Source organism: Heterodontus francisci, chromosome 32 (genome assembly GCF_036365525.1).
Source record: "Heterodontus francisci isolate sHetFra1 chromosome 32, sHetFra1.hap1, whole genome shotgun sequence".
In the NCBI taxonomy this organism is placed as follows: domain Eukaryota; kingdom Metazoa; phylum Chordata; class Chondrichthyes; order Heterodontiformes; family Heterodontidae; genus Heterodontus; species Heterodontus francisci.
This window is the reverse complement of record NC_090402.1, coordinates 18,690,133-18,715,275: the sequence shown is the minus strand read 5'-3', so window position 1 is coordinate 18,715,275 and position 25,143 is coordinate 18,690,133. Positions and strand designations below refer to the sequence as shown.

Sequence of the window (25,143 nt, the reverse complement as noted above, 5' to 3'; positions counted from 1 at the left end):
CAAGTCCATCCCATCCAGACATAACAAAGATGTATACCATTAATCCGAACCCTAACCAAGAAATCTCTTGTAACAGGCAAAAACAAATCTATAGCTCAATCATATCCCTGTAAGCCTGTTTTTCTCTAAAATAAACAAACAATCCTAACTCTGAGCTCGTGCCTGAAACTTGCTGCCGGGGGAGGTGGTGGAAGCAGGTACGATAGCGACGTTTAAGAGGCATCTTGACAAATACATGAATAGGATGGGAATAGAGGGATACGGTCCCCGGAAGTGCAGAAGGTTTTAGTTTAGGCAGGCATCAAGATCGGCATAGGCTTGGAGGGCCGAATGGCCTGTTCCTGTGCTGTACTGTTCTTTGTTCTATGGATAGGAATCATTCTATATCTTCTCTAGAATTTAGATATCCCTCACTATGTATGAATATGTATCCAATACTCGAAAGGTGAATGAACCGAAGCCTGGTATTGCCACACACCATGCTGACTTAGAACTATATCTACGTTCATAGAGTCATTTACAGGAGGAGGCCATTCGACCCATCGAGTCCATGTTGGCTCTCCACAGAGCTATGCAGTCAGTACCACTCCCCGGCTTGATTCCCCGCAGCCCTGCAAGTCTATTGCTCTTAGGTGGTCATCCAACTTCCTCTTGAAGTAATTGATTGCCTCCGCTTCCACCACCCTTGTGGGCAGCAAGTTCCAGGTCATTACCACCTGCTGTGTAAAAAAAGTGCTTCCTCATATTCCCCCTTCATCTTTTGCCCCAAACTTTCAATCTATGTCCCAGTACTATTGTTAATGGGAACAGTTTTTTCCTTGTCTAACTTACCTAAGCCTGTCATAATCTTGTACACTTGCATTAAATCTCCCCTCAATCTCCTTTGCTAAGGAGAACAAACCCAACTTTTCCAACCTAACCTTAAAATCTTCCATCCCTGGAACCATTCTGGGAAATCTCCTCTGCACCCTCACATCCTTCCTTAAGTGTGGTGACCAGAACTGAATGTAATACTCCAGCTGGAGCCTAACAAAAGGTTTATAAAGGTTCAGCGTAACTTTTGTAATCAATGTCTCTATTTATGAAGCTCAAGATCTCATATGCTTTATTAACCACTCTCTCAATATGTCCTACCTTCAAAGATCCCCAGGTCCCGCTGTTCCTGCACACTCTTTAGAACTGTGCCATAAAGTATATGTTGCCTCTCCCTATTCATTCTGCAAAAATGCATCACCCCACACTTGTCAGTATTAAATTCCATCCGCCCATTCTGCTAGCTTATTTATGTCCTGTTGCAGGCGGTTCATATCATCCTCATTGTTTGCCGCACCTCCAAGTTTGGTGTCGTCAACAAATTTTCAGATTCTACTCTGTATTCCAAGATACAAGTCATTTATATATAGCAAAAAAAAAGTGGTGGTCCCAGCACTGATCCTTGGGGGACCCCACTGTCTACCATCCTCTAGTTTAAAAAGCAACCAATTACTACGACTCACAGTCTTCTGTCTTTAAGCCAATTTTTTTTTATCCAATTGGACACTGACTCTCCTATTCCATGAGCCTCAATTTTGGTAATCAGTCTTTTATGTGGTACTTTGTGAAATGCTTTCTTAAAATCCATATAAACAACATCCACCACATTCCCTTCATCAACCTTCTCTGTTACTTCATCAAAAAATTCAATTAGATTAGTCAAGCATGATCTGCATTTTACAAACCATGCTGGCTATTCTTAATTAACTTGAGCCCAAGTGTCCCTTGATTTTTTTCCCCTGATTATTGTTTTTAAAACCTTACTCACCACTGATGTTAAACTAACTGGCCTGTAGATGCTAGGACTGTCCTTTATACCCCTTCTGGAATAACGGGGTCACATTTGCCACTCTCCAATCCTCTGGCATCTCCCTTGTATCCACGGAACATTGAAAGATTATGGCAAGCCCTTCCACTACCTCCATCCCCACTTCCTTTAGCAACCTGGGATGCAAACCATCCAGACCAGGTCACTTATCCACCCCCTTCAATTTTTATCCTGTCCATTGCCTCTGCTCTCTCTGTTTCTACTGATATTTTGTCAGCCTCCATTTCCTTAGTGAACACTGATGCAAAGTACTCATTAAGTATATCAGCCTTATCCTGTGCCTCTAAGCATATATTTACTCTCTCTGTCCCCAATAGGCCCCACTTCTCCTCTTACTACTCATTTCTTACATGCTGGTAGAAGGTCTTTGGGTTCCCTTTTATGTGACTGCCATGCCTTCACTGTTGCTGGGCCAAAATCCTGGAACTCCCTTCCTAACAACACTGTGAGTGTACCTACACCACATGGACTGCAGCAATTCAGGAAGATTGCTCACCGCCACCTTCTCAAGGGCAATTAGAGATGGGCAATAAATGCTGTCCTAGCAAGAGACGCCCACATCCCATGAAGGAATAAATATTTAAAAATACAGTACTTGTAGTTTTATATTTGATAATCCTAGCAGTATAACGTGAAACCCTATTTATCTCCCTTTTAGTCACCTTGCATTGTTTGCGAACCTTTAATGATATATCAACTCTCTTCATTTGTAACCTTTAACAAGTACTCCTGTAAGTTATAAACATGCTCTGAGTTTCCCAATCGCAAATGCATGGCAGTTATGATATTTGACACACAGGCCAGTCTGCTCACATACCTAAACTGGTCTGCAACCTACTGATTTGCTCCAATATGCATTTCCTTGTCATTGGTGAATGGTTCCATTAATGCCCTAATTCATATAATCATATTGAAAGCCACAACTCAACAGTAAAACCAATAGCGACAAATGGTTATGTCAGAACATTCCCATGGACCCATACAGGACCAAAGCTGGAGGTTGACAACAACTTGCATTTATAGAGCACATTTATCATAGAAAACTGTCCCAAGGCACTTTACAGAGGCGGAAGAAAAAAGAATGGATGCTGAGCAAAGGAGATTTTAGGAGAGGTGACCAAAAGTTTGGCCAGAAGTGGATTTTATGGAAGACCTTACAAGTCACATGTTTACTGGTTATAGATCTGTGGAACAACTAGAATGAAAGACATGTGCTTCGTGGCTTTAAACTTAAAGAAAATATAGATGTATTTACTGTGATAAGTCATAGAAAATGTATCAAACATCAATCAATTTGTGTTACTGTGCTTGCTGGATCAATATGTAGCTGTCCAAACTCTCAACTTTCAAACTGGAGCCCAAAGGATTCTAGGCTATAAATGCATCCACAATATAAAATGTACACTTTGCAGGGTGATTTAGGTCTCTACTAGCTTCTCCCCTTTCAGAAATACTATATATGAGAGCAAGAGACAGAACTCAAACATGTTCTTATATTTCTTGACAAAAACGTACTGAACATACATGAACAGACTGAGAAAAAGTACACAAATCAATGTTGACATAATATCCCTTTACATAAGCTAACAGAGGATCTTTGGTCTTGCAGCATAACACATATCTTAGAATGCCAATGAAGGCTGTAATTTGGTCTAAAGTCCTTTTAATGGAAACACAATGCTTCACTATGAGCACGACTGGGCTACTCATTCATTGCATCTTTTAACTCACCTTTCTCAAGATGTTAGTACCATGCAGCTACAGCTTATTTCTAAACTTACATTTATATTCCTCAAGAATCTATTGGTTGTTGATGATAGAGCCACTAACCTGTTTGTGTACTGTGCGCTGTTTCATTTCAGGACTATCTCCTTTAGACGATGATGACTGCTGTCGCAACTTTGTGCCAGTGATTGGCCATTCTGATGAGGATGGTGTAATACCTCCGCTGGAAGGTCTTGGATACTGAGGGGGGTTGAATAATAAGGCTGGTGGTGTCCTACCTCTAGCTGTAGGTGGTGGTTGATCTATTCGGCGCTGTGGGCCTGCACTGTTCTGACGTGGTACTGAAGTCTGGGGTATTTTTTCTGTTAGGGAAAGTTGCCTTCTTGTGAATTCCCCAGAACGCCTGGTAAAGTCTTCTGTGCTTGTATGGCTTTGAAAAGTGGGTTTGTTGGTTGCCAGTTCTTCATTATTGCTGTGTGAGCTAATAGAGCTGTGACATTCTGATCCTGAGTCTGCCACTCCGCGTGGTGAAACCGGTATACCTGCTGCCATCTGATACACTGGGTTTTGAAAAGACAATGGTGCCAGAAGTTGAGGCCTTCCTGGTGTGCCATCAGCATTAGGGGTGCTTGCAGTTTGTCCAGGCTTTCGGCCTGCATTCCCAGGCCCAGGTCCACTTTGTGCTGCATTCTGTGGTGCTCTTGTAGGCCACATTGCCTGTAAATGCCCACTAGATCCTTGGCTGTCATTTAGGGAATCACCTGTATTGGCAGCATTTGGCGTACTGTCCAAATTGCGATTCTCTTGCAAGTCAACCATTGAAATACTTTTATTGCCATTTGGCATTTGTTGCTCTGCTTCGTTGGCTTCAGAATAGCTTGAGCTGCGAGCAGGGGACGGCTGTACTGCAGAGGACCTTGTGACAAAAAACAAGTCCTTGTTTTCTGGGGTAGGAGAGGGTAACCTTGTACAGTCTAATAAACTGAAAGGGGAAGAAATCAGATAACATTGGGAGTTTCTTACCAAATAAATTCAACAAAGAAGATTGTTTCCAATTATGTTAATCATCTAACCTACCTTGCCTAACTTGTTAAAAATGTCAATTTTTAGCTTCTAAAAATGAACAGTAAAAGGAATAAAATTTTGCAAAAAATGACTGCTCTATCTCCACTACATTTCTATATATTCCCTAAGAAAGCTAAGCATTTTTCAGTCTGAATTTCTCTCTTTAATGGTACATTGAAAACCATACACTGATATTTTATCAATAATTTCATGTATTTTATTTTCACATAGCTGTCTTCAAAATGTGTAGGATAAATAGGATAGCTGATTTCTAGTGATCCTTTAAAATTAGTTATTTCCTGCAATTGATTTTAATTTTTTTGATAGGCATAGTTGATTGAAAGAAGCTTAATTCATTTTTCTTTTGGGAAATGTTCTCATCTCTTCGATGCTGAAGCTCTTTGTGGTGTAAGATGCCATGGGGAGTGCTCATCCTCTGGCATCTCAGCTGCGCGGCTGCAATTAATCCATTAAGCTGTTGACAGGTTATTTAACCATGAAGGGCACCGTGCCCAAGCCTTGATCCTGTCCTCACCCAGTGCCCCACAGTCCACTTTTCATTGGATAGTGATCAGGATCAAGAAGCATCCTTAACCCACACGCACGGTGCACAGAGGACAATTGCAGTGCTCCTTTGAGGTCATCCAAGGCCAGTTACTGTCTTGATAAACTCAAGGAACCACTGCGGGAAAAGCGATGGGAAGGGATTAGGTTTGATTTTTAATGCATCAATTTCAGATTGTATAAAGCCGAAAAGGTTTAGTGCTCTCACAATGAATTGATTATTACTAAATTACCATTTGCTTATCAGTTTTTAAGAATACAAAAAAGGCAAAACTGCTGAGAATCTGAAGATATTTGCTTTCACGATACAGGCATCAAACTTATCAAAACATGGGAGACTTAATACCATCTTATTTGATGTTGGCATTGTAAGTTACAGCCTACTTTTGGTGAAGAGGTAAATATTTAATTAACTTAAAGCATATTTTAAAAAAGCGCAGTTCATTTAACAGGATTTGTAAACCCAGGAGAAATATTCCAAAGGTCAAAATTCCTATTCCTGCTGCCCTTCCTGCTCCACCTCCCCACATACCACCCACCACTACACAGGAGGTCTTAGAAATTGTTTTTTAAAAATTCTCAACCAGATAATTGTATATTCTCTAATGTTAGCGTAAAGGTCAAGACAAGTGTACTCTTGGCAATTTCCACACCCTCCCCCCCAACCCCCATCAATAGTGGCGTGAGGAAAATATACCTCATTCATTGGGCTAGATTTTAAGAGTTTGCCGCCGATCAAAAAATGGGGGCCTGCCTGTGCGGGCCGCACGCCAAAGAGCTGCTGCAATCTCCGGCGTAGTGGCTCATTTAAATGGCCAGGGTGGCCTGCCCACCCTGCCAACCAATCATGTGGAGGGGGCAGGCTGTCAGTCACCGGCAATGGCGTTAGCTGCCTGTGCGCAGGCGCCATTTTTAAAGGACAGCTAGTTCAGCTGGACGTAACTCCCCAAAATTAAATGAATAAATTTATAACGCCCCTTTCCCACCCTCAATAACAATTACAGTAACTATTTGCCCTCCTCCCCCCAAAACACTTACCCACCCCACACTGAAAATCTTAGCTCCTCCCTCCATCCCACCAGTGTGGCACCGTGTTTCCCCGGACAGGGATTTGAAGGTGCGGGAATGCCTGCCACCAAGCCGAACATCGTGGTGGGCCCTCAAGATCGCAGTTAAGTCTATTTAAATGTATTCATTTTATTGATTGAATATTTTAATTGAGGTTCCATCACTCAGCGGCGGGCAGGGACTGCCAAGGATTCTTGTCGCCGCCGGGAGGATTGGGCCAGGCCCTCACGGCGTTGAGGTCCTTTGAGGGCCTCATCCGGAGCTATCTTCAGGCGCCGCCCCCATCCCCCACCCCCAGCCCACCCCACCACGGAATCCGGAACAACAAAGAGAAAGGCTAATTTTTAAGTAACAGAATTTTTAAAAAATCTTTTGGTTTGTTTGTTGCCACCCCCTGCAAAAAAACCTGTTTTCCTCCTCTCTGTCCAACTGTCTACTTCTCTAAGGTTTGTTTGATGCAAGTTTTAAGTACTTGACTCTGAGAAAGGCATTTTTATTTAAATGTGTCTTGCCTTGAGATTTCAGTTTACAGTTGCACGAACTTGATGTACAATTATTTCTCGGCAAAGCTATTTGTTTGAAAGGTGTCTGATGATGGGAAGTCTCTTAGAATTCTCGCTTAATTAAGTGATAACTTTGGCTTGTCAGGAGAGTGCAAGGCAATAAACACTTGCTATGCTGATTAAATGCTGAAGCTGCAGGCTGAGTTGCAGCAAGTGTAAAAAAGCCGAAATGAAAAACAGCAAATGTTGAAAATACTCAGGTCAGCAGATGTCAAAAGAAAAATGACAGGTTAAAATCTGGGTCTGCAGCTGAAATGTTAACCAGTCTATTCTTTTTTAGGATGCTGATAGACCTGCTGAGTATTTCTAGAATGTATTTATGTATTTATTATTAGACTATACTTTAAGAATCGGGGAGATGGTGGCGTAGTAGTAATGTCACTGGACTAGTAATCTACAGGCCTGGTCTGCGGCAGGCGGTAAGGGAACCAACAAGAGGGAAAAACCTACTTGACCTCGTCCTCACCAATCAACCTGTCACAGGTGCATATGTCCATGACAGTACTGGTAGGAGCGACCACCATATAGTCCTTGTGGAGACCATGTCCCGTCTTCACATAGAGGATACCCACCATCCTGTTGTGTGGCATTACCACTGTGCTAAATGAGATAGATTTCAAACAGAGCCAGTAACTCAAAACTGGGCATCCACGAGGTGCTGTGGGCCATTAGCAGCAGCAGAATTGTATTCAACCACAATCTGTAACCTCATGGCCCGTATATTCCCCCACTCTACCATTACCATCAAGCCGGGGGACCAACTCTGGTTCAATGAAGAGTGCAGGAGGGCATGCCAGAAGCAGCACCAGGCTTACCTCAATGAGGTATCAACCTGGAGAAGGTACAACACAGGACTATCTGCATGCAATAGACAGGGCTAAGCGATCCCACAACCAATGGATCAGATCTAAGCTCTGTAGTCCAACCACATCCAGTCGTGAATGGTGGACAATTAAACAACTAACAGGAGGAGGAGTCTCCACAATATCCCCATCCTCAAAGATGGGGAGGCCAGCACATCAGTGCAAAAGACAAGGCTGTAGCATTTGCATCCATCTTCAGCCTGAAGTACCAGGTGGATGATCCATCTCAGCCTCCTCCTAAGGCCCTCAGCATCACCAGTCTTCAGCCAATCTGAATCACTCCACGTGATATCAAGAAGTGACTGAAGGCACTGGATACTGCAAAGGCTATGGGCTCTGACAACATTCCGGCAATAGTACTGAAAACTTGTGTTCCAGAATTAGCCGCACCCCTAGCCAAGCTGTTGCAGTACAGCTACAACACTGGCATCTAACCAGCAATGTGGAAAATTGCCCACAAAAAGCAGGACAAATCCAATCTGGCCAAAAATTGCCCCATCAGTCTACTCTCGATCATCAGCAAAGTGATGGAAGGGGTCACTGACATTGCTATCAAGCGGCACTTGGGCTCAGCAATAACCAGCTCACTAATGCTCAGTTTGGGTTCTGCCAGGGCCTTTCAGCTTCTGACCTCGTTACAGCTTTGGTCCAATCATGGACAAAAGAGCTGAATTCCAGCGATGAGATGCTGAGTGACTGCCCTTGACATCAAGGCAGCATTTGACCGAACATGGCATCAAGGAGCCCTAGCAAAACTGGAGTCAATGAGAATCGGGGAAAACTCTCCGCTGGTTGGAGTCATACCTAGCACAAAGGAAAATGGTTGTGGTTGTTGGAGGTCAATCATCTCAGTCCTAGGACATCACTGCAGGAGTTCCTCAGGGTACTGTCCTTATCCCAACCAACTTCAACTTCTTCATCAATGACCTTCCCTCCGTCATAAGGTCAGAAGTGGGGATGTTCGCTGATGATTGCACAATGTTCAGCGCTATTTGCGACTCCTCAGATACTGAAGCAGCCCATATCCAGATGCATCAAGACCTGGACAATATCCAGGCTTGGGCTGATAAGTGGCAAGTAACATTTGCGCCACATAAGTGCCAGGCAATGACCATCACCAGCAAGAGAGAATCTAACCATCTCCCCATGACATTCAATGGCGTTACGATTGCTGAATCCCCCACTTCAACATCCTGCGGGTTACCATTGACCAGAAACTGAACTGGACCAGCCACATAAATGCTGTGGCTACAAGAGCTGGTCAGAGGTAGGAATTCTGCAGCGAGTAAGTCACCTCCTGTCTCCCCAAAGCCTGCCCACCATCTACAAGGCACAAGTCAGGAGTGTGATGGAATACTCTCCACTTGTCTGGATGGATGCGGCTCCAACAACACTCAAGAAGTTCAACACCATCCAGGACAAAGCAGCCCGCTTGATTGGCACCCCATCCACCACCTTCAACATTCACTCAAAGACTTGCAGGTTGATAGGTAAATTGGCCATTGTAAATTGCCCCTAGTGTAGGTAGGTGGTAGGAGAATTGAGGGAAGGTGGGGATGTGGTAGGGAATATGGGATTAATGTAGCATTAGTATAAATGGGTGGTTGATGGTCAGCACAGACTCGGTGGGCCTAAGGGCCTGTTTCAGTGCTGCATCTCTCTATGACTCCCTTCACAACCGACACACACTGGCAGCAGTGTACCACCTAAAAGATGCACTGCAGCAACTCACCAAGGCTCCTTCCACAGCACCTTCCAACCCCCTGACCTCTACCACCTAGAAAAGGGCAGCAGATGCATGGGAAAACCACCACCTGCAAGTTCCTATCACCATTCCTTCACTGTCACTGGGTCAAAATGGAACTCCCTTCCTAACAGCGCTGTTGGTGTCCCGACCCCACATGGACTGCAGCGATTCAAGAAGGCAGCTCACCACCACCTTCTCAAGGACAATTAGGGTTGGCAACAAATGCTGGTCTAGCCAGCAATGCTCATATCCCATGAACGAATAAAAAACAATTGGTTGAACATATATTTAAAACTCGACCAAAATTTACATTTGCAATCTTGTAATCTTGATGCAGGTTTATGTCACCTAAAATAAACACTGCGTGTGTCAGAACTGACCACTAAATCAGCTCTGATTTTAAAGGTTTAAGAAAAATTAATCTTAAAATGTTTAAAAATGGGGAGAATCACTATCAGCAAATAAAAACTACTACCAGGAGAATCTAACACAAAATAATGTGATGGATGCTAACTTTACAATCAAGAAGATAAATCCTCTAAGGCCATATCTGAAACCAGTTTGTAATACAGTACCTCCCTTCCATTTTCCTACAGAAAAGCAACTTAAGAGCAACAAATTCAGATGTCATTACTGTCAATTTAGAGCTTTAACAGTCTGAACTTTAACAGTTTGAGGTAAACAGTTGAGATTAACTTCAATGCCACATATTCAGCTAGACATTAACAGTACAAAATAATAGCTGCAATAAACTTGTGATTACGTTTTTACTCACCCACTAAATTCATTATCTATCACCATCTTCTGCAGTCCTGAGGATATGCTACTATTGGTGGGATTTGGTGCTGAGGTGCATGGGTCAGAGGTCGTTGGCACAGGTACAGCTCCTGGGTTGGTCAGCACTGTGTTGACGTCTCTTAAAATGCGAGGCAAGGGGCCAAGCTTTGCTGAAGTTGCCTGAAGAAATAAATGTTCATTTTCACTCACCATAGACAAATGTGCGCAAGTGATTTAGTGAAATGAGTATTATGTAAAAGAATGAAGTTCATGATGCCAAACCTGTAAGAATGAATGATCTGAGTAATGGATAATTCATTAGATATGTAATACGTACCAGCATTTAAAATCTCAGTAACATTAATAAAATATGTATGGTGACAGAAAAAGGACATACAGGCAGGGGAAATAGAAATCCACACCTAAACCCATGAATTCAAAGTTCTTACTCACTTGAGAATTAAAGAAACAATTTAAGAAATGTGCCTTTCTTTTTTAACTTAAGAGTAGGTGCAGGTGGTTGCATCTCAGGAAACATGCAACTACAGCAGGACTCTCTGCTCTGAGAGTTTGGTTGAAACTGGCATCCTGTTGAAGAGGATCAGTTTTTACAATTTTTACAGTTGTGAGGAAGAAATGTATTTCATTCAGGTAGCTTTTGCCTTCTTTATCACCTCACCTCTTTTACGTTAAGCAGTCTCATTTTAATACCGAGTCTGCTGCAAAAAGCATCTATTTCCTTTCATTTTCATTCTCTTTAGCAGTCATTTACTTACTATGCATTCCAAGCTTTTAAATAACTCTTTTAGCCTTCACCTATTCCGACCTCATTAACCAATTAGAGACAAACCTATTTCTCAATTGTCACGCCCAGTACAGGCATGTCCTAATCATAACTTAAAACATGGACCATATTCAACATTGCATCTTCTGGAACTGACTTTTCCTTTTGTTTTAAATGAACCACAATGGACATTAAAAATGGACATGGGCTGTAAAGATGGCCACCGAAGGTCAGCTGACCTTTGGCCTTTGTATTCAAAAACTGATTCACTGTCTGAAAGGACAAAAGGATACATTCCTGAATTGAGTGGATTTCTCCTGAAACAAAGACAGTGATTGTCTTAACCCTCCTCAGGATGAATGTCTTAGAACAATAAACAGGATGGGGCTAATCAACCTAGACTCCTACCATATTTGAAAAAGGAACTATGAGAAGTCACATGGTGGGGCAGCCATGTTGGTCTCCTATTTAAAAATCTTTTAAAAATACAGACTACAGGAAAAGGCAGCAAACAGACAAGGCAGTACCATTCTGCCTTAAAAGAACAGAAAACTGACCTCCGAGTAATAAGACTACAAGCAACTAACTTCGTGACCTGCTGAAAATCCTGCAACGACTTTGATATATGACTCCGGCTAACGGATCCACCTAACTACACTTCAGGAGTGAAAACGCCTTCTTCACCAGGCCCGCAATGCATGCCTTTTCCCCAAGATGAGCCAAATCATGTGACTTATGAACTATTCCTTTGCTTGTAATTTGTAAAAGTGCACTATCCTTTCAATAGCTTTCTTTCTCGAGTATGTGTGAGTGGTGAGTGAGTGAGTGATGTAGTGTTAGTTGAACGTGTGTATAAAAATAATCTCTTTAATTAAACCCATAAAAAGCGTGCTGTCAGTTATTCAAACTGGCCATACACTCAGGGGTTAAGAATCTTTGTCTTTGTCAAAAGCACACGGATTACAGACAGTAAAGGGAAAAGAACTGGGGTTTCAGTTCTCTCTCAGTTTTGTCCGTAACGTCCATGCTATGCATCTCATTTATAGACTCTTCATGCTGCAAACAAACTGGCATAGATCTTGCTCATACAAAATTAATACCAACTCTCCCAATATCTACTCATCCTCCCTTTCAAACAATTCAACGCTCATCTATTTCTCCCTATATTTTCAGAACATTTTGAACTTTGCCAAATGAAACTTGTGCCTAACCTGCCCTTTTAACCAAGTCTCTCAGCCAATACTTTTTCATATACAAAGCCGTATCTTTCAAGTCAGCTCCAATTTTTGTTTTTAATGAATTGGGCATTGATTTAGAAAATACAGTAGGTTCACGTTGAAAATAAAAGTGGAGTATCACGGAAGAATTTGTAAACAAAACAGTCATTTGAAAACACACCCATTGTACTTTGTATATTCAACTCGCAAAAAGTAATTTCAACAGGAATTTTGGTTGTTTCTTAGGCGAACTACAATGATTTTCGTATATTTCAAGACCAAGTAAACCACCTATGCCACTTCTGCTACAACAATATTGCCTCAAGAATCCAGGCATTTTGTCTGATTTGGGCACATGACCTTTTAGACTAAACCTATATGATAATTTATTTATTTAGAGATACAGCACTGAAACAGGCCCTTCGGCCCACTGAGTCTGTGCCGACCAACAACCACCCATTTATACTAACCCTACAGTAATCCCATATTCCCTACCACCTACCTACACTAGGGGCAATTTACAATGGTCAATTTACCTATCAACCTGCAAGTCTTTGGCTGTGGGAGGCAATCTGTGGCCCACAGAGGCTCCCTGCCAGCAAACAGAACACTTACCTGTACACACCCCACCCCCCCATACGCAATGCCCACCCTCTACCCAATTGCCGGGGCCTTCAGGATTGGCCCTGGCGACCCCGCCTCACTTACCTGAGGTCTAGGCCTGGGTCCAAGGTCTCTGCAGTACCGACAGTAGCCACTATTCCCGATACTACTGAGCTGCTGGCCCTGTGATTGGCTGGCAGCTCTCGGAGGCAGGATCCCAGCACCGGGCTGTGAATTGGCCCAGTGCCATAGAATAGCAGGGGGCACAGGGAGGGTGGGGGCGGTGCTCCAGCTGGTCCAGTGCTGGGAGCCCTGCCGTGGGCACAAAATTCAGCCCAATATTTTGATCTATATAAGGCAAATACACGACACAAAACTAATGACAAAAATGTGTAGAGCTAATCATTATGGCCATTATCAATCACTGATGTGTTATCTATGCACTGATCCAGCAGATAGCATCCATTGAATTTAGGTGAAGAGTATGAAACTACACCTGCTCCATTTGCGAAACCACTTCCCAGAGCAACGAATGTAGGGTGGAGAGTTCTCGGCCCAGATCAATGTACCCCTCAAATCCTGCTGTATTTGAAATGGTTTCTGGATTGGAAATTTCCAATAAGAATCGCTGCATGTTCGTCCATTCATGCTCAAGGAACTGATTCATGAAAGACATATATTCTTCCTTGCTACCAAACCTGTTTTTGAAACATCAAGGTCAAAATTTTAATTGTTCCTAACATCTCAATGTCAACAAAAGTCATTACATAAGTCTAATCTTTAATGAAATAAACTCAATATCAGCAAAGACACAATAATTAAAATCCAAAGAGACTGGGTACCCTATTAGATTGTTGAAAGTTCCAGTTAAGAATAATGTTTGTGAACTTCAGTTCCAGCTGAACTTTATCAGCCCTCTAGAGACGGGCAGGGAGGTGGCATGCCCATTACCTTCTCGACCCCATTCAATTTTGTCAGGATGGGGAAGGTCAAGGATGGTCTTCCTGACTAGAGGCCTATTGAGGCCCTTAAGTGACAGCTTCTTCCCGCCACTGCTGCCAGTTAACCAGCAGCGGGAGGGCCCTCCATGAGGAAGCCGTCCAGTAACATCAGGCAGCCTCCTCGTGGGCTGAGGCGGTGGGGTATTCCCTCCTGCTTGCGCAATTTGTGGCCACAGAGAACCCTGGCGGCAAAGGCCATCCCTGTGCCGACCCACCCGCACACCGCCACCCCCCCACCACCTCCTCACCGGGGCCTGCCTGACTGACCCTGACGAGACAGCCTCACTTACCTGCAGTCTGGGGCTCCATGGCTGCTCCTGGTCCCAGGCGTCCTGCAGTATCAGCAGTGGCCACCATTCCCAGTAGCGCTGCTGGTACTGCTGAGTTGCTGGCCCTGTGGCCAGCAACTTTTGGGGCGGGATCTTGTCCCTTAAAGGGGATGGCAGTTAATTACCTGCCTGCCGTTGAATTTGGCTGGGGCTCCAATAAAGGGCTATGGCACGGTCGCCCCCGCCATGATAAAATTCAGCCCTAAGTATGGTTAGTTTTATCGGGAACTGAAATTATCTGTTGTTGAAATTGTCTTCCTGCACTCAGTATGGGAAGAAACACCAGTCGGATAAGCCTGGTGGAGTAAAAAAAAAATCAGGAAGCAGCCTTTTTGCATTAATAAGTCCTTCAGTTTAAGTTCAAAGAGCTGAAGCTGACATTCCCTAGTTCTCAAGCTTCAGGAAGGGGAGAAAAATGGGTCTGAAGGGAAGTGGGGGGGGCGGGGGGGGTTTGTGTGTGAAAGGAAGGGTGGGGCAGAAGGGAGGGGGAGGCAGAAGGGAAGGACGGGACAGAAGGGAGAGGGCTTGAGATCATAGTTCACAAGGTCATTTTATTTTCTACCAGGGAATTACCATAAAACAATATAGAGAGAAGTTTTCCGGCAATAATGACAATTATCAAATGATGAACCTGCCTGCCAAACTAGCTCAATAGATTTTCAATTTATTGGCCAGTACAATGCTTTGACAGTTTGACAGCACAGTCATTGTTCTCTTCTGGTTTGTTTACCAGTGATTTCCTTACTTTGTTTTGACTCATTGCAAATATGTTAATTATTGTTGTAAAAGTGCCAATGAAGGGATAATTTAACAATTCTGGGCCATGCTCTGAATTTGATACTCAATGAAAAGATGATAGGTTAATGGTAGACACAAATGGTAGAAGAGCAGCTTGGGGGAGTAGTTGCAGGAAGCAATTCCCAGAAATTCCCATAGTCCTGTGGTGCACCATTTGTAAAGTCCCACATTGAGACATATAGATATTGAAATTATTAACGGTCAGTAAAAGCAAATACAAGGACTATTTGCATTCTGCCCCACACCACATAGGATACAAAATGAAGTAAGGTCAAAAGTTTAACTATTTTTTGGGTTGGTAATATTTTACAATGTAATTGTGTAACACTCAGAAGCCAGTACAGGAATTCTGTTTACACCAAATGTTTTGTAATGGAACAAATCTCCTACAAATTCAACTCTAAAGTGAAATCTGAATCATTACCTCATTCCAGCAGAGTGTCACCCATTTGGGCTTGGCTTCATACTTGTATGACTTCATTGCTGGTGTGGGTTCAGATACACTCAAGAGCTGACCTTTGATTTGTCCCACTCAATTTTGAAGCAGGAAGTTCTATCATTGTTCTGTTGTCTGCTTTGTACAATTGGCTATTTTTTCTGATTAAAGAACTAGGATAATATAGTAGGATAAATGCAACAAACTTATAATTTTAGAGTGGTATACTGAATCAGCTGTATATATGGATGAGCTTATCTGATGAGGAATATTTATGATTGACCTTCAGCTATGGATAAATTTGTGCATGCGCATGTGAATGCATGTGCGTGCACATGTGTGCGTCTGCCTGCCTCTGTGTGTGTGTGTGCATTTGTTTCTTTTTCATAGATTTATTTCAGAAAGACTCTGAAGGCTTTTGATCCAATTAATGTGATACAAGCCACAAGATTCAAATTGAAGCTAATTTGAAAAAAACACTTACTTGGCAAAATTAGCTAAGTTCTGGGTAACCTTTGCAATTAAAGTCAAAGTGCGTGCCGTGCGGTCATCTGGGTATTCCTGCAGGAGGTTGAAGAGAGAAGGGGACATAATGGCAGGACAAAGGAACCGAAGGAAGAGGGAAGCACTGATTAATCTCTCACTGATGTCAGGTCGCCCTCGGTTGCTACACTCCTGTCTCCATGATGCAAACACTTCCTTCAGCTCTCGTGGAAATACGCTGTTGAGCAATTTGTTGTAGTGAAGTGAAATTATTTTTCTCCATATATATACTGTCAATACTTAAACAGAAAATAGATTTTTTAAGCTATGATAACCACGCTAATCTGACAGCAGCATTAAGATTTTAATGACTGAATTCCACTGCAGTTTGAAATAAGTTTACATCTATTACATGACATACAAATGTTACAAGCTGTCAATCATAATAATGCAACAAGGAAAAAGATTAAAAATATTGTTATATACGGTCAACTTTTCCAAATTATAAAGAAGCTCCTGTAGTATCCTATACAATAAGAAGCTGAATTTATTTGCTGAGTAAATGTTATTTGGAGTCTGACTGTTCCCTCCATGAACAACAGCACTGATGATAATGTGCTTACCCTCTAAAACCACATTATAAATCATGTCAGTACTTTTCATTCTCATTTTTCTGAAGAAATGAGACTTAAAAAGTTATTATAATTCATGAAGACAATGTTTATCATAGCTTATGGCAGAAGGCAAAATCAGTTTAACAGAGGAGATTACATTGCTATATTTGCACAATTGGTTTTATGTTGATAATTATTGGCAAGATTCATAATACATGTATTTAATAAATATTTAACCGTATATTGTTATACATTAAACTAAAAGCATTAGATTAATATTGAAATTGGGAATAATTCATATATAGTGCTTGGGTTTACTTGTAAACAGGGCTGTTTTTGTGAGCAGCTTTAAAAATGGCTGTTTAAAAACAGTTTTATGTGAGAAATGTGCATCCAATGATAACTGCAAGGTACTCCTGTTAAGTAAGTATAAAGTAACTCACATATAAATACAAGAGACATCACCTTCACTGTTGATGCTGGGGACCCACTTTTTGGTGCATGTCACAGCTGGTGCTAAGTCTCTGTTTTAAAGATCAAGTACAGAGCTGGATGTTCCTGCTTTTATCAATGGGAATCATGGGTCCCCAGTATTATAGAATCATAGAATGGTTACAGCACAGGAGGCCATTCTCATCATGCATTGACAAGTCTTTCATCAGGAGTGAGAAGTACCAGATAAAAGGAGAGCAGCATATAAAGGTCACACGTTTCCATTTGAGCCTTATTCCCCCAGGACCCCTTCGTAAGTATAAAAGCGTTTTCAAATATCAGCCCACACTGCAAGTAAGTTGCCACTAATATTGAGATTCGATTGGATTGTGATTTACAAATATTTAGTACTGTTTAACTGTGTGTTCTACAAAGTTAAAATAAAATAGTTCCGGTCACATTTATGCAGTGTAAGAATATGAATGTAAAAGTTTGACAAATTAATTAACAGGCTCAATTATTACTCATTGATGTTTGTAATGAATAAACACATTTTTGTGAGCGAGGTATCATGTAAATGCAGTTTGTTGATCCTGATGATTAACAACGGCTTAAAAATATATGATTTAATGTAAGTCTTGCAATACAACCCAGATTAGAAACCTTAACCAAAGGCAGCTGTGTTCCTCAATTATGCATTTATTTTTTCTATTTAAATGCGTGCATATAAAAAGTACACAATGTAAAAATGTCACAGACCCCTAATATTTATAAATGAAAAGCATGTTATGGCTGTGATAGGTCTGTCATGACACATATGAACTGACGGATGCTCAGATGCTGCAGGTAGAAATGCCCAGACAGCTTTCTAAAGAACCTTGAGGAGTTTTGTCATAAAGGCACTAAGCAAATAAAAACCATATTAATTATTAGATCAGTGGCAGCAATTTTAAGGGCATGTAAGTTATATCAGTAACTCCATGAAGGGCTATACAGAAAAACCTATACTTATTTTCAGATGATAATCCACTGTTGCCATGACTGATTGACAGGTAAAGAGGAAAATGGTTTGGGATAAATGTTGGGCAAAATTTAATTACACATGGGAAAATGCATCTCTATTCAAACAAAATGTTCTTGTATTGGAGAGATATGATCATAGTTATCCACTGCAAAATAAGCCCAATCTTGTATGAATTTTTAACAGTCCAACTACTATAAGAATGAAAAGAGACAGTTCTAACCTTTGACTGGTTTGCTAAAAAATGTCAGGATGAAAGGGATGTTAGAACTCCTGCAGAAGATTTAAAGGAGGAGCAAGCTATGAATCATGACTGCCAGATATTTACCTACAGAAAACCTTTCCAGACATAGTATCAGTATGCAATGTCCTAACAGATGCAAAAAGCCTTCAAGTTTCAAATCTACCATTCGATTCTTCTGGACAGTGTCTTTCCCATAATAAAATTAAAATAAACTGCAAATGCTACAAATCTGAACTGGACTCCCACGGTTTCTCAGTGTATTTCTACAGCAGCCTACCACAGCAATGAGCTACTGAGCTGTAATAATTAATCAAAGCTGCAGGGAGGACTATAGTAATTTAGGTGGTTAAATAATAAATTTTAAAGTTTTTCTTTCTGGTTTTGCTGTTTAAGGTAGCTGTCATGTGTTTCACATTTGTCTGTTATTTTGATTATATTACAAAAATAAAGGATGGATATAAAGCCTGTGTTAATCATTTGCTCCGGTAATTGACAGTTATTAAGCAATATAACTACTCGTTTAATAGAACCTTAGCAGGAGTCATACAGATGGGACTTTCAGAATTATTTTTTTTCCCCCTCCTGACACAGGTTGAAAGCTGGATGTTCTATTGAAATATTCCTGGAAGAAACTAAAATATATACTTCCTTACATAACAGGGAATACTGCACAGATGGAAACTAATTATAAGTATTCTACTTAATCCCTATGATTGCTGATTATGCAAATTGAAGAATATTTCTCAGCAAAACAAAGCTTAAACAGATTAATTGACGTTTGTGAATAAAAATAGGCTAGTTAATACAGTGTATTTCAGTCTAAATGCACCTCTGTTGCTTAACATTTGAAAGAGTATAATAAATTAAATTAAGAAGTGAAAATCCAAAACAAAAACAAAAGCTACTAGAAATGCCCATTGGTTCTGTCTACATCTGAAAAGTAGACATGTTTTTGGTGCAGACCTTCTTCAGCACACAGAATGTTACCTTTTCTCTTTCAGATACAGAATAATCTGCATGCATTTTCTGCTTTTATTTAAAGGCACATCTAAAGAACAGGAACTTACCCAAGCAACTAGCAAAAGAAAAATATCAATGAAAATCTCTACTGAAGTATAATGAGGTAACTGACCAGTATGAATTAATGATCTTGCAAAATGCCAGCTCACAGCACATTTTCAGGTTGCTCTGATGCTCAGCAAGGTCTCCTGATGAACATTTGTTCGGATCCACCTCACAATTCTCATCTGATTCATAGAGAGCCTTGATGAACTCTCCTGTTGAAAACAGTAATAAATAATTGCATGTTAAATTCCAGACTGCATTTTTGGTAATCTAACTTTGACCAAGGGTGCATTTATTTAAAGGCAGTAAAAAAAAAAGCAAAAACCTGCCTTCTCAAACTTTCTTCAATCATTAATTGTATTGTGCTCTCAAACGCAATATGTAATTAAGGATTTAGTTTTAACCAGTAGGGTATAACCTGTAGCTGAACTGGTAGCAACAGGAATAATGAGAAAAATATGCAGCACACAGAAATCTGTCATCTCCTGAACAAAAGACTAGTTCAGAGCACAACTGTGAATTTGCAACAAAAACAATTTCCTACATTCCCAAAATTACAGCAAAAATGTAAAACAAACTTTATTTTCAGTCACTGATGCAAGCATATCCCCCAAATAATTTTGTGTTGATGTTTCCCATCAAGCTGTTACTGTACCAAAGATGTTCTGGAAAATATAACTTGAAAGTAAATACCTGTAGACCTGAATGAACTTGTAATTCCACAATGACCCAGATTTTGCAGTCTGCGGTGAAGCAGCAGCATTTGCTGCTGACTGGACCGAGAAATACTAACTTACCTGGTTCATTGGCTGCAGTGAGAACTTCCACCTCTTGCTGCAGCATGAGCCACTGATGAAACAATCTAGGAGACCTAGCAGTGTGGCGCATTGCTGGCGAGACCATGCCCCCTAATGATGTCACAAGCTGATGACACACACTTTGAGATCAGTCTTCAGCTCAAAAGCAGGTGTTCTGTTCTAATTTTAAATACTTTTAAACACTTTGAAACAGTTATAAACGTTTAAATACTTTATAAACTTTTTAAAACTTATAAACTTTTAAGTATTGAGACAGAGGAAGAAGGGGAAAGTGACAAAGAGGGAAGGAGACAGGTACAGAGACAGACAGAAATGGGCAGAGACCCTAGACACTGAGGGGAGGAGCCAGAGAGATACTGAGACAGATACCAGACCCAGTGTGAAGAAATGTGACTTTTCTCATTTGATTGATGAATATGCTAAGCTCAAATAATAGGATGTACTTGTTGAAGGGCATCTCTCCAGAAAGTACCCCACTGGTTTCATGCCTTTACCAAGAATTGTAGAAGAGAACTTTGAAGAATGAGAGCTGCAGTATATTAGCTTGAGCAATGATTTAATTGTCACTAACTGATCCAAATTTAATGCATGGCAGATAAACAAGAGACAACTGTGGAACACTGAAAATAGTCAACTTGCAATATGACCGTCGAACCTTTGAATGAGTGAAATAGTGTGGCTTGTCTTCTGTTTGGCTTGTTTTGAATGAAAATAAGGCATTCTTTTTAAAACATATCTTTTACAGGTAGTCCTTAAAGGGACTATAAGCTAAAAATTACCAATAACTAGATTAACACTTTTGTATGACATTCCTCTTTCCGCTGTCTTGAACTCATGGTTAGTACCACTTGTTAAAAAGGGAAGAACGTCATATGATCTTGTTAAGCATTCATTTGCCAATATCACTGATATTAGCATTGTATTGCATATGACACACGCAAAATATGTTCAGCAACTGATAGGAACATATGTAGCTATTTTCTTTTCTAAATACTAAATTGATACCACTCAGAAAAAAACTGTTAAAATGGATGGCTACTGAAACCATCATAATTGTCTTACAAGACATTTAAGTTGCCAGAAACAAAAAGATTTTGGATGTGCTTTTATAATTTTAAGTGTTGAATTAGTTTTAATTCTGTGAAAAATTAATATTCTGAAGCATTGAAGCATCGGACACTTAACCTGATGGCATGCAAACCCCAAAAAAAACCAATCTGTGCCTCTGAGACTCCGAAGACTCGCAGAGATCCTTCTGCTCATTGTAAAGTTAATTGGCCAATCCACTCCCCAGCAGGCTTTACATCTGCTAATATCAGCTCCAACGCAAGGCATGTAAAAATTAGAATTAGAATTAGAACTAGAACATTATGTGAAAGATGTGGGTAATTAGCTCAAATACATGCAGTACTGGTCCCTGCTGCTTTAAAGAGTGGGCTGGTGGGGCCAGCATCTTACGCTCCTCTGGAGCCCATTGAGGTGCCCTGCAACTTCCAGTTTCCAGCACATAGAGTTATACAGTACAGAAACAGGCCCTTCGGCCCATCGTATCTGTGCCGGCCATCAAGCACCTACCTATTCTAATCCCACTTTCCAGCACTTGGCCCGTAGCCTTCATCTAAATACTTCTTAAGTATCTGTAGTTGTTGCAAGTTGTGGTGCCTTCCAGCTCTCAATAGCGGCGAAAGCCTCAGCGTTCGCTGCTACTCGGAGCACAAAATCTGGGCCGCTATTTATTTCTCCCGGCCTGAAAGCATTGCCTCCTATTGTGATACTGTTCCACAGATGTTGGTTGCCTCCACTGTAAGGGACATCTGCCAGCCTCTTACAAAGCAAGTGTTTTTGCGGCGGGGGAGGAATTCCAGCTTCCCTAGCTCAGTTGCGACTCAGCACAGTACTGGATGCACCAAAATGTTTTTTACTATGTCATGCCAATGTACATTGCATTTAAAATGGAATGGCAACAATTGTGAGGCACTTCATGTTTTTCTGTATTGAAGAAATCTGATCTCTATTGTACTTTCTGGAATGTGAAATTTGAACTGTTTTGTAATGTATTTTTGCAAATTTTTATGAATAAAGTATATTTTTGGAAAAAAAAGCACAGTACTGGATGTCAGTACGGCAAGTGAGATGAGGCGTGCCCCCCTTCAGATGGGTAGAAGTGTCCTAACTGGGGAGCAGGATGATTCAGATGAGGCATGTGGCCTGGACAACTGAAGTGCATTTTTTCTTTAATCCTGAGTGTCCCTCTTATACAAGGGTCTGAAGAGGACATGGTTGGGTCTAGCAGGGAGGCCAGAGAAATACCCCCTCCCCCCTCCCAATAGCAGGTAGGCAGATTCACAGAATTGTTACAGTGCAGAAGGAGGCCATTTGGCCCATCATGTCCACACCGGCTCTCCGAAAGAGCAATTCACTCAGTTCCATACCCCTGCCTTCTCCCCGTAACCTTGCACATTTTTCCTTTTCATAAGAGAGTCTAATTTCCTTTTAAATGCTTCAATTGAACCTGCCTCCACCACACTCTCAAGCAGTTCATTCCAGACCTTAACCACTCCCCGCGTGAAAAAGTTTTTCCTCATGCCACTTACAGTAGATTACGTGGCTCCACTGGACAAGTGGGCACTGAGGATGTGCCACAGTGCAACTGCCCCACCCACTCCATGAAAATTAGGTACCTTCCCACTAATCTTGCAAGCTCTGGCAGAGTCAGCACTAGAAGGTATGATCATGGCATAACCACAAGGATTGTAACCCAAAGATTTTTGGAATCCTAAATTTTACTATCAAATGTACTTCTAATACTTTCACCTCCAATGAAGAATGAACATTTTGCTTTGTTTCTTATTTTACATGTGTGGTCCTAAGAAAGACTTTAGGAACATTTATCTGAATCTTTGGCCAGAATTTCACAAGGAGGTAGTGGCTCTGCCCACCAGCAGGAAAGCCAATGCAAACCGACCTCCGCTGGCCATTTCTCATGGCTTAGGCAATTAATTGTCTGCAGTCATGGCTTCCGCCCCTCTGATGCAGGCTGTCCTGCTTCCAAGAGCTGCTGGCCAATCAGAGGGCTGGCAGCTCTTCGGTCCCAGCAGTGTCACTGGGAATGGTGGCCACCGTCGGGACTGTAGCACCCCCCTGATCCAGCCAGCGAAGGAGCTGGAGGAAAAGGTAAGTGGGGCCAGGGCTCTCCGTGGCCAAATAGCCAGGCCCCGGTGAGGGACGGCCAGCGATCGAGATGGCAGGGTGGCCCATGCTGCTGGGGGAGGACCTCCGTGGGGCACAGAATGCTCGATCAGAAAGGCCACCCTCCCCAACCTGCAAGGAGGCTGCCAGGTATTATTGGGTGGCCTCCACAGGTGGGGAAGTGCTCTTTTGCGCTGGTAAAATACCAGTGGGGGCAGGTAGGCGTCAGGCACAGCACCCCCCCGCCATCCCAACCGATCTTACACCAGCCCCCCACGCTCACGCCTCCCAGCCCACTCCCAGTAAGGTGGGGGGGGGGGGGGAGGGGACCGTAAAATTCTGGCCTTTATAGAAATGCCCTGTGCAAAATTTAAGGTGCCCTGCAATAAATGACTTGATGCAAGAACCACAATTTATAATCCAGCTTTCTACATTTAAAACAAAATTATTTCCATGGATAAGCACAGTCACCTCTGGAGTTTGTTTGGCTTTGGATGATTTCCCTAAGAAAAGGAGCAGATCATACCCAATTGGCACATATTCCTAAATGTTATAAACATATAGCTATATATTTACCAGTGTTTCTCAATCATTCTTTGGTCCCCTGTTAGATTTGATGATAAGAGGTAACCTTTAAGCAGAACTTGTCCTCATGTCATCAGGAAGTTCTGTTGCAATATAACGAATGGATATAACAGTATAACAGTGGAAGAGGAGCAGGGTCAAATGAGGAGGAGATTTACACAAATGCTCATTTGGTGGACTGGGCGGTAAATCCACCAGTGGCTGAAGGTGAAGATGCTGTCCTAATCTTCAGGGATGTAAGCACAGTTGAGACTGCAACTAAAAAAATTGGGGTGAAAATCTGGTAGAACTGGGTTCTGCTGTGATTTCACCTGGCCCCAACTGGAATATAAGGCCACAGTTCCATCATCATTGTTTAAAAAAAAAAAGTGCTATAAAATGACCCAATTGGCTATGAGATTGTCAGTGGGGTGGGGGAGGGGGTTTGGTGAACATCAGGCAAAGTCTCCTTGTATAGGACAGGACCAGCAAAAAGAGATTCAGATTTAGGATGCAGATGGGCTGCAGAAAACACCATGTATAACATCATCTTAGAACATCTGCTCAAGAGCAGGTTTTCTGACGAACATTTACAAAATTCACAGAACTCCATGAAGGCTCCCTTTGAAGGATTTTTTTTAGAACTTATGAAAATGAGTATCCAAAGCTAGGCAAGAACTTGATGGTCCCATAAGTGTATTATCTTCTCCTTTAATTCTCTTTAAAAAAAATTCTTAAGGACTGGTGTTCCTGATCACATAATTCATCCTTCAGCTGTGAGGATGTGTCAATTACTAGGTTCATTTGATTTGAAAGGTGATGTATATTTAGTGTGATAGTGCTTCAAATCACATTGTAGCTGGCTTAAGAAATGTTTATTTGAATTGTGCGCACAGATGGAAGACAGTGGTTTAGAATTTCTGGGTGAAATCCCAAGTAGGAGTTTGTTTATTTCTGCCAAGTGTGAAGTTGGCTGACCTCACCACACCCCCCCCACAAAATAGTTTCTGGAATTAGCCCAATCTGGATATTTTGAGAGAGCTCCAAGCATGATCAATGTCACTCATTGGGAGTTTGCCCATTGGGGATGGGCGTGAGAACTAATGTGATGACGAAGGATTTAAAGGCCTTCAGCAGATTAAAGGGGCAGTCAGCCACCAAAATTGCTTGAACGTAGAGAAGCAAGGTTTCTTCATTGAAAATATCTATGAAGCCTGCAGGAGAGGAACAGAGTACTCAAGTTCTCCAAAGCAGCAGTGGAAGCACTGTTGAATAAAGACAAGCAGAGAAGCGAAGGCCTGAAAAAGCAGTA

General features: G+C 41.7%; 1 protein-coding gene across 11 annotated transcripts in view; it reads right to left on the bottom strand.

Moving 5' to 3' along the window:
• Positions 1 to 25,143, bottom strand: part of LOC137347681 (disabled homolog 2-interacting protein-like) — an 860,897-nt gene that overhangs the window by 26,021 nt on the left and 809,733 nt on the right. For all 11 annotated transcript variants that reach the window (XR_010968997.1, XM_068012394.1, XM_068012395.1 and 8 more), the window contains 5 exons: positions 19,328 to 19,472; positions 15,886 to 16,122; positions 13,334 to 13,535; positions 10,232 to 10,413; positions 3,692 to 4,568 (listed from right to left, as the gene is read on the bottom strand). Coding sequence is in view for 10 of the 11 variants with exons in the window: in XM_068012394.1 (XP_067868495.1) it covers positions 3,692 to 4,568; positions 10,232 to 10,413; positions 13,334 to 13,535; positions 15,886 to 16,122; positions 19,328 to 19,472 (1,643 nt within the window). In the remaining variant the exon portion in view is untranslated. The remainder of the gene's footprint in view (positions 1 to 3,691; positions 4,569 to 10,231; positions 10,414 to 13,333; positions 13,536 to 15,885; positions 16,123 to 19,327; positions 19,473 to 25,143) is intronic.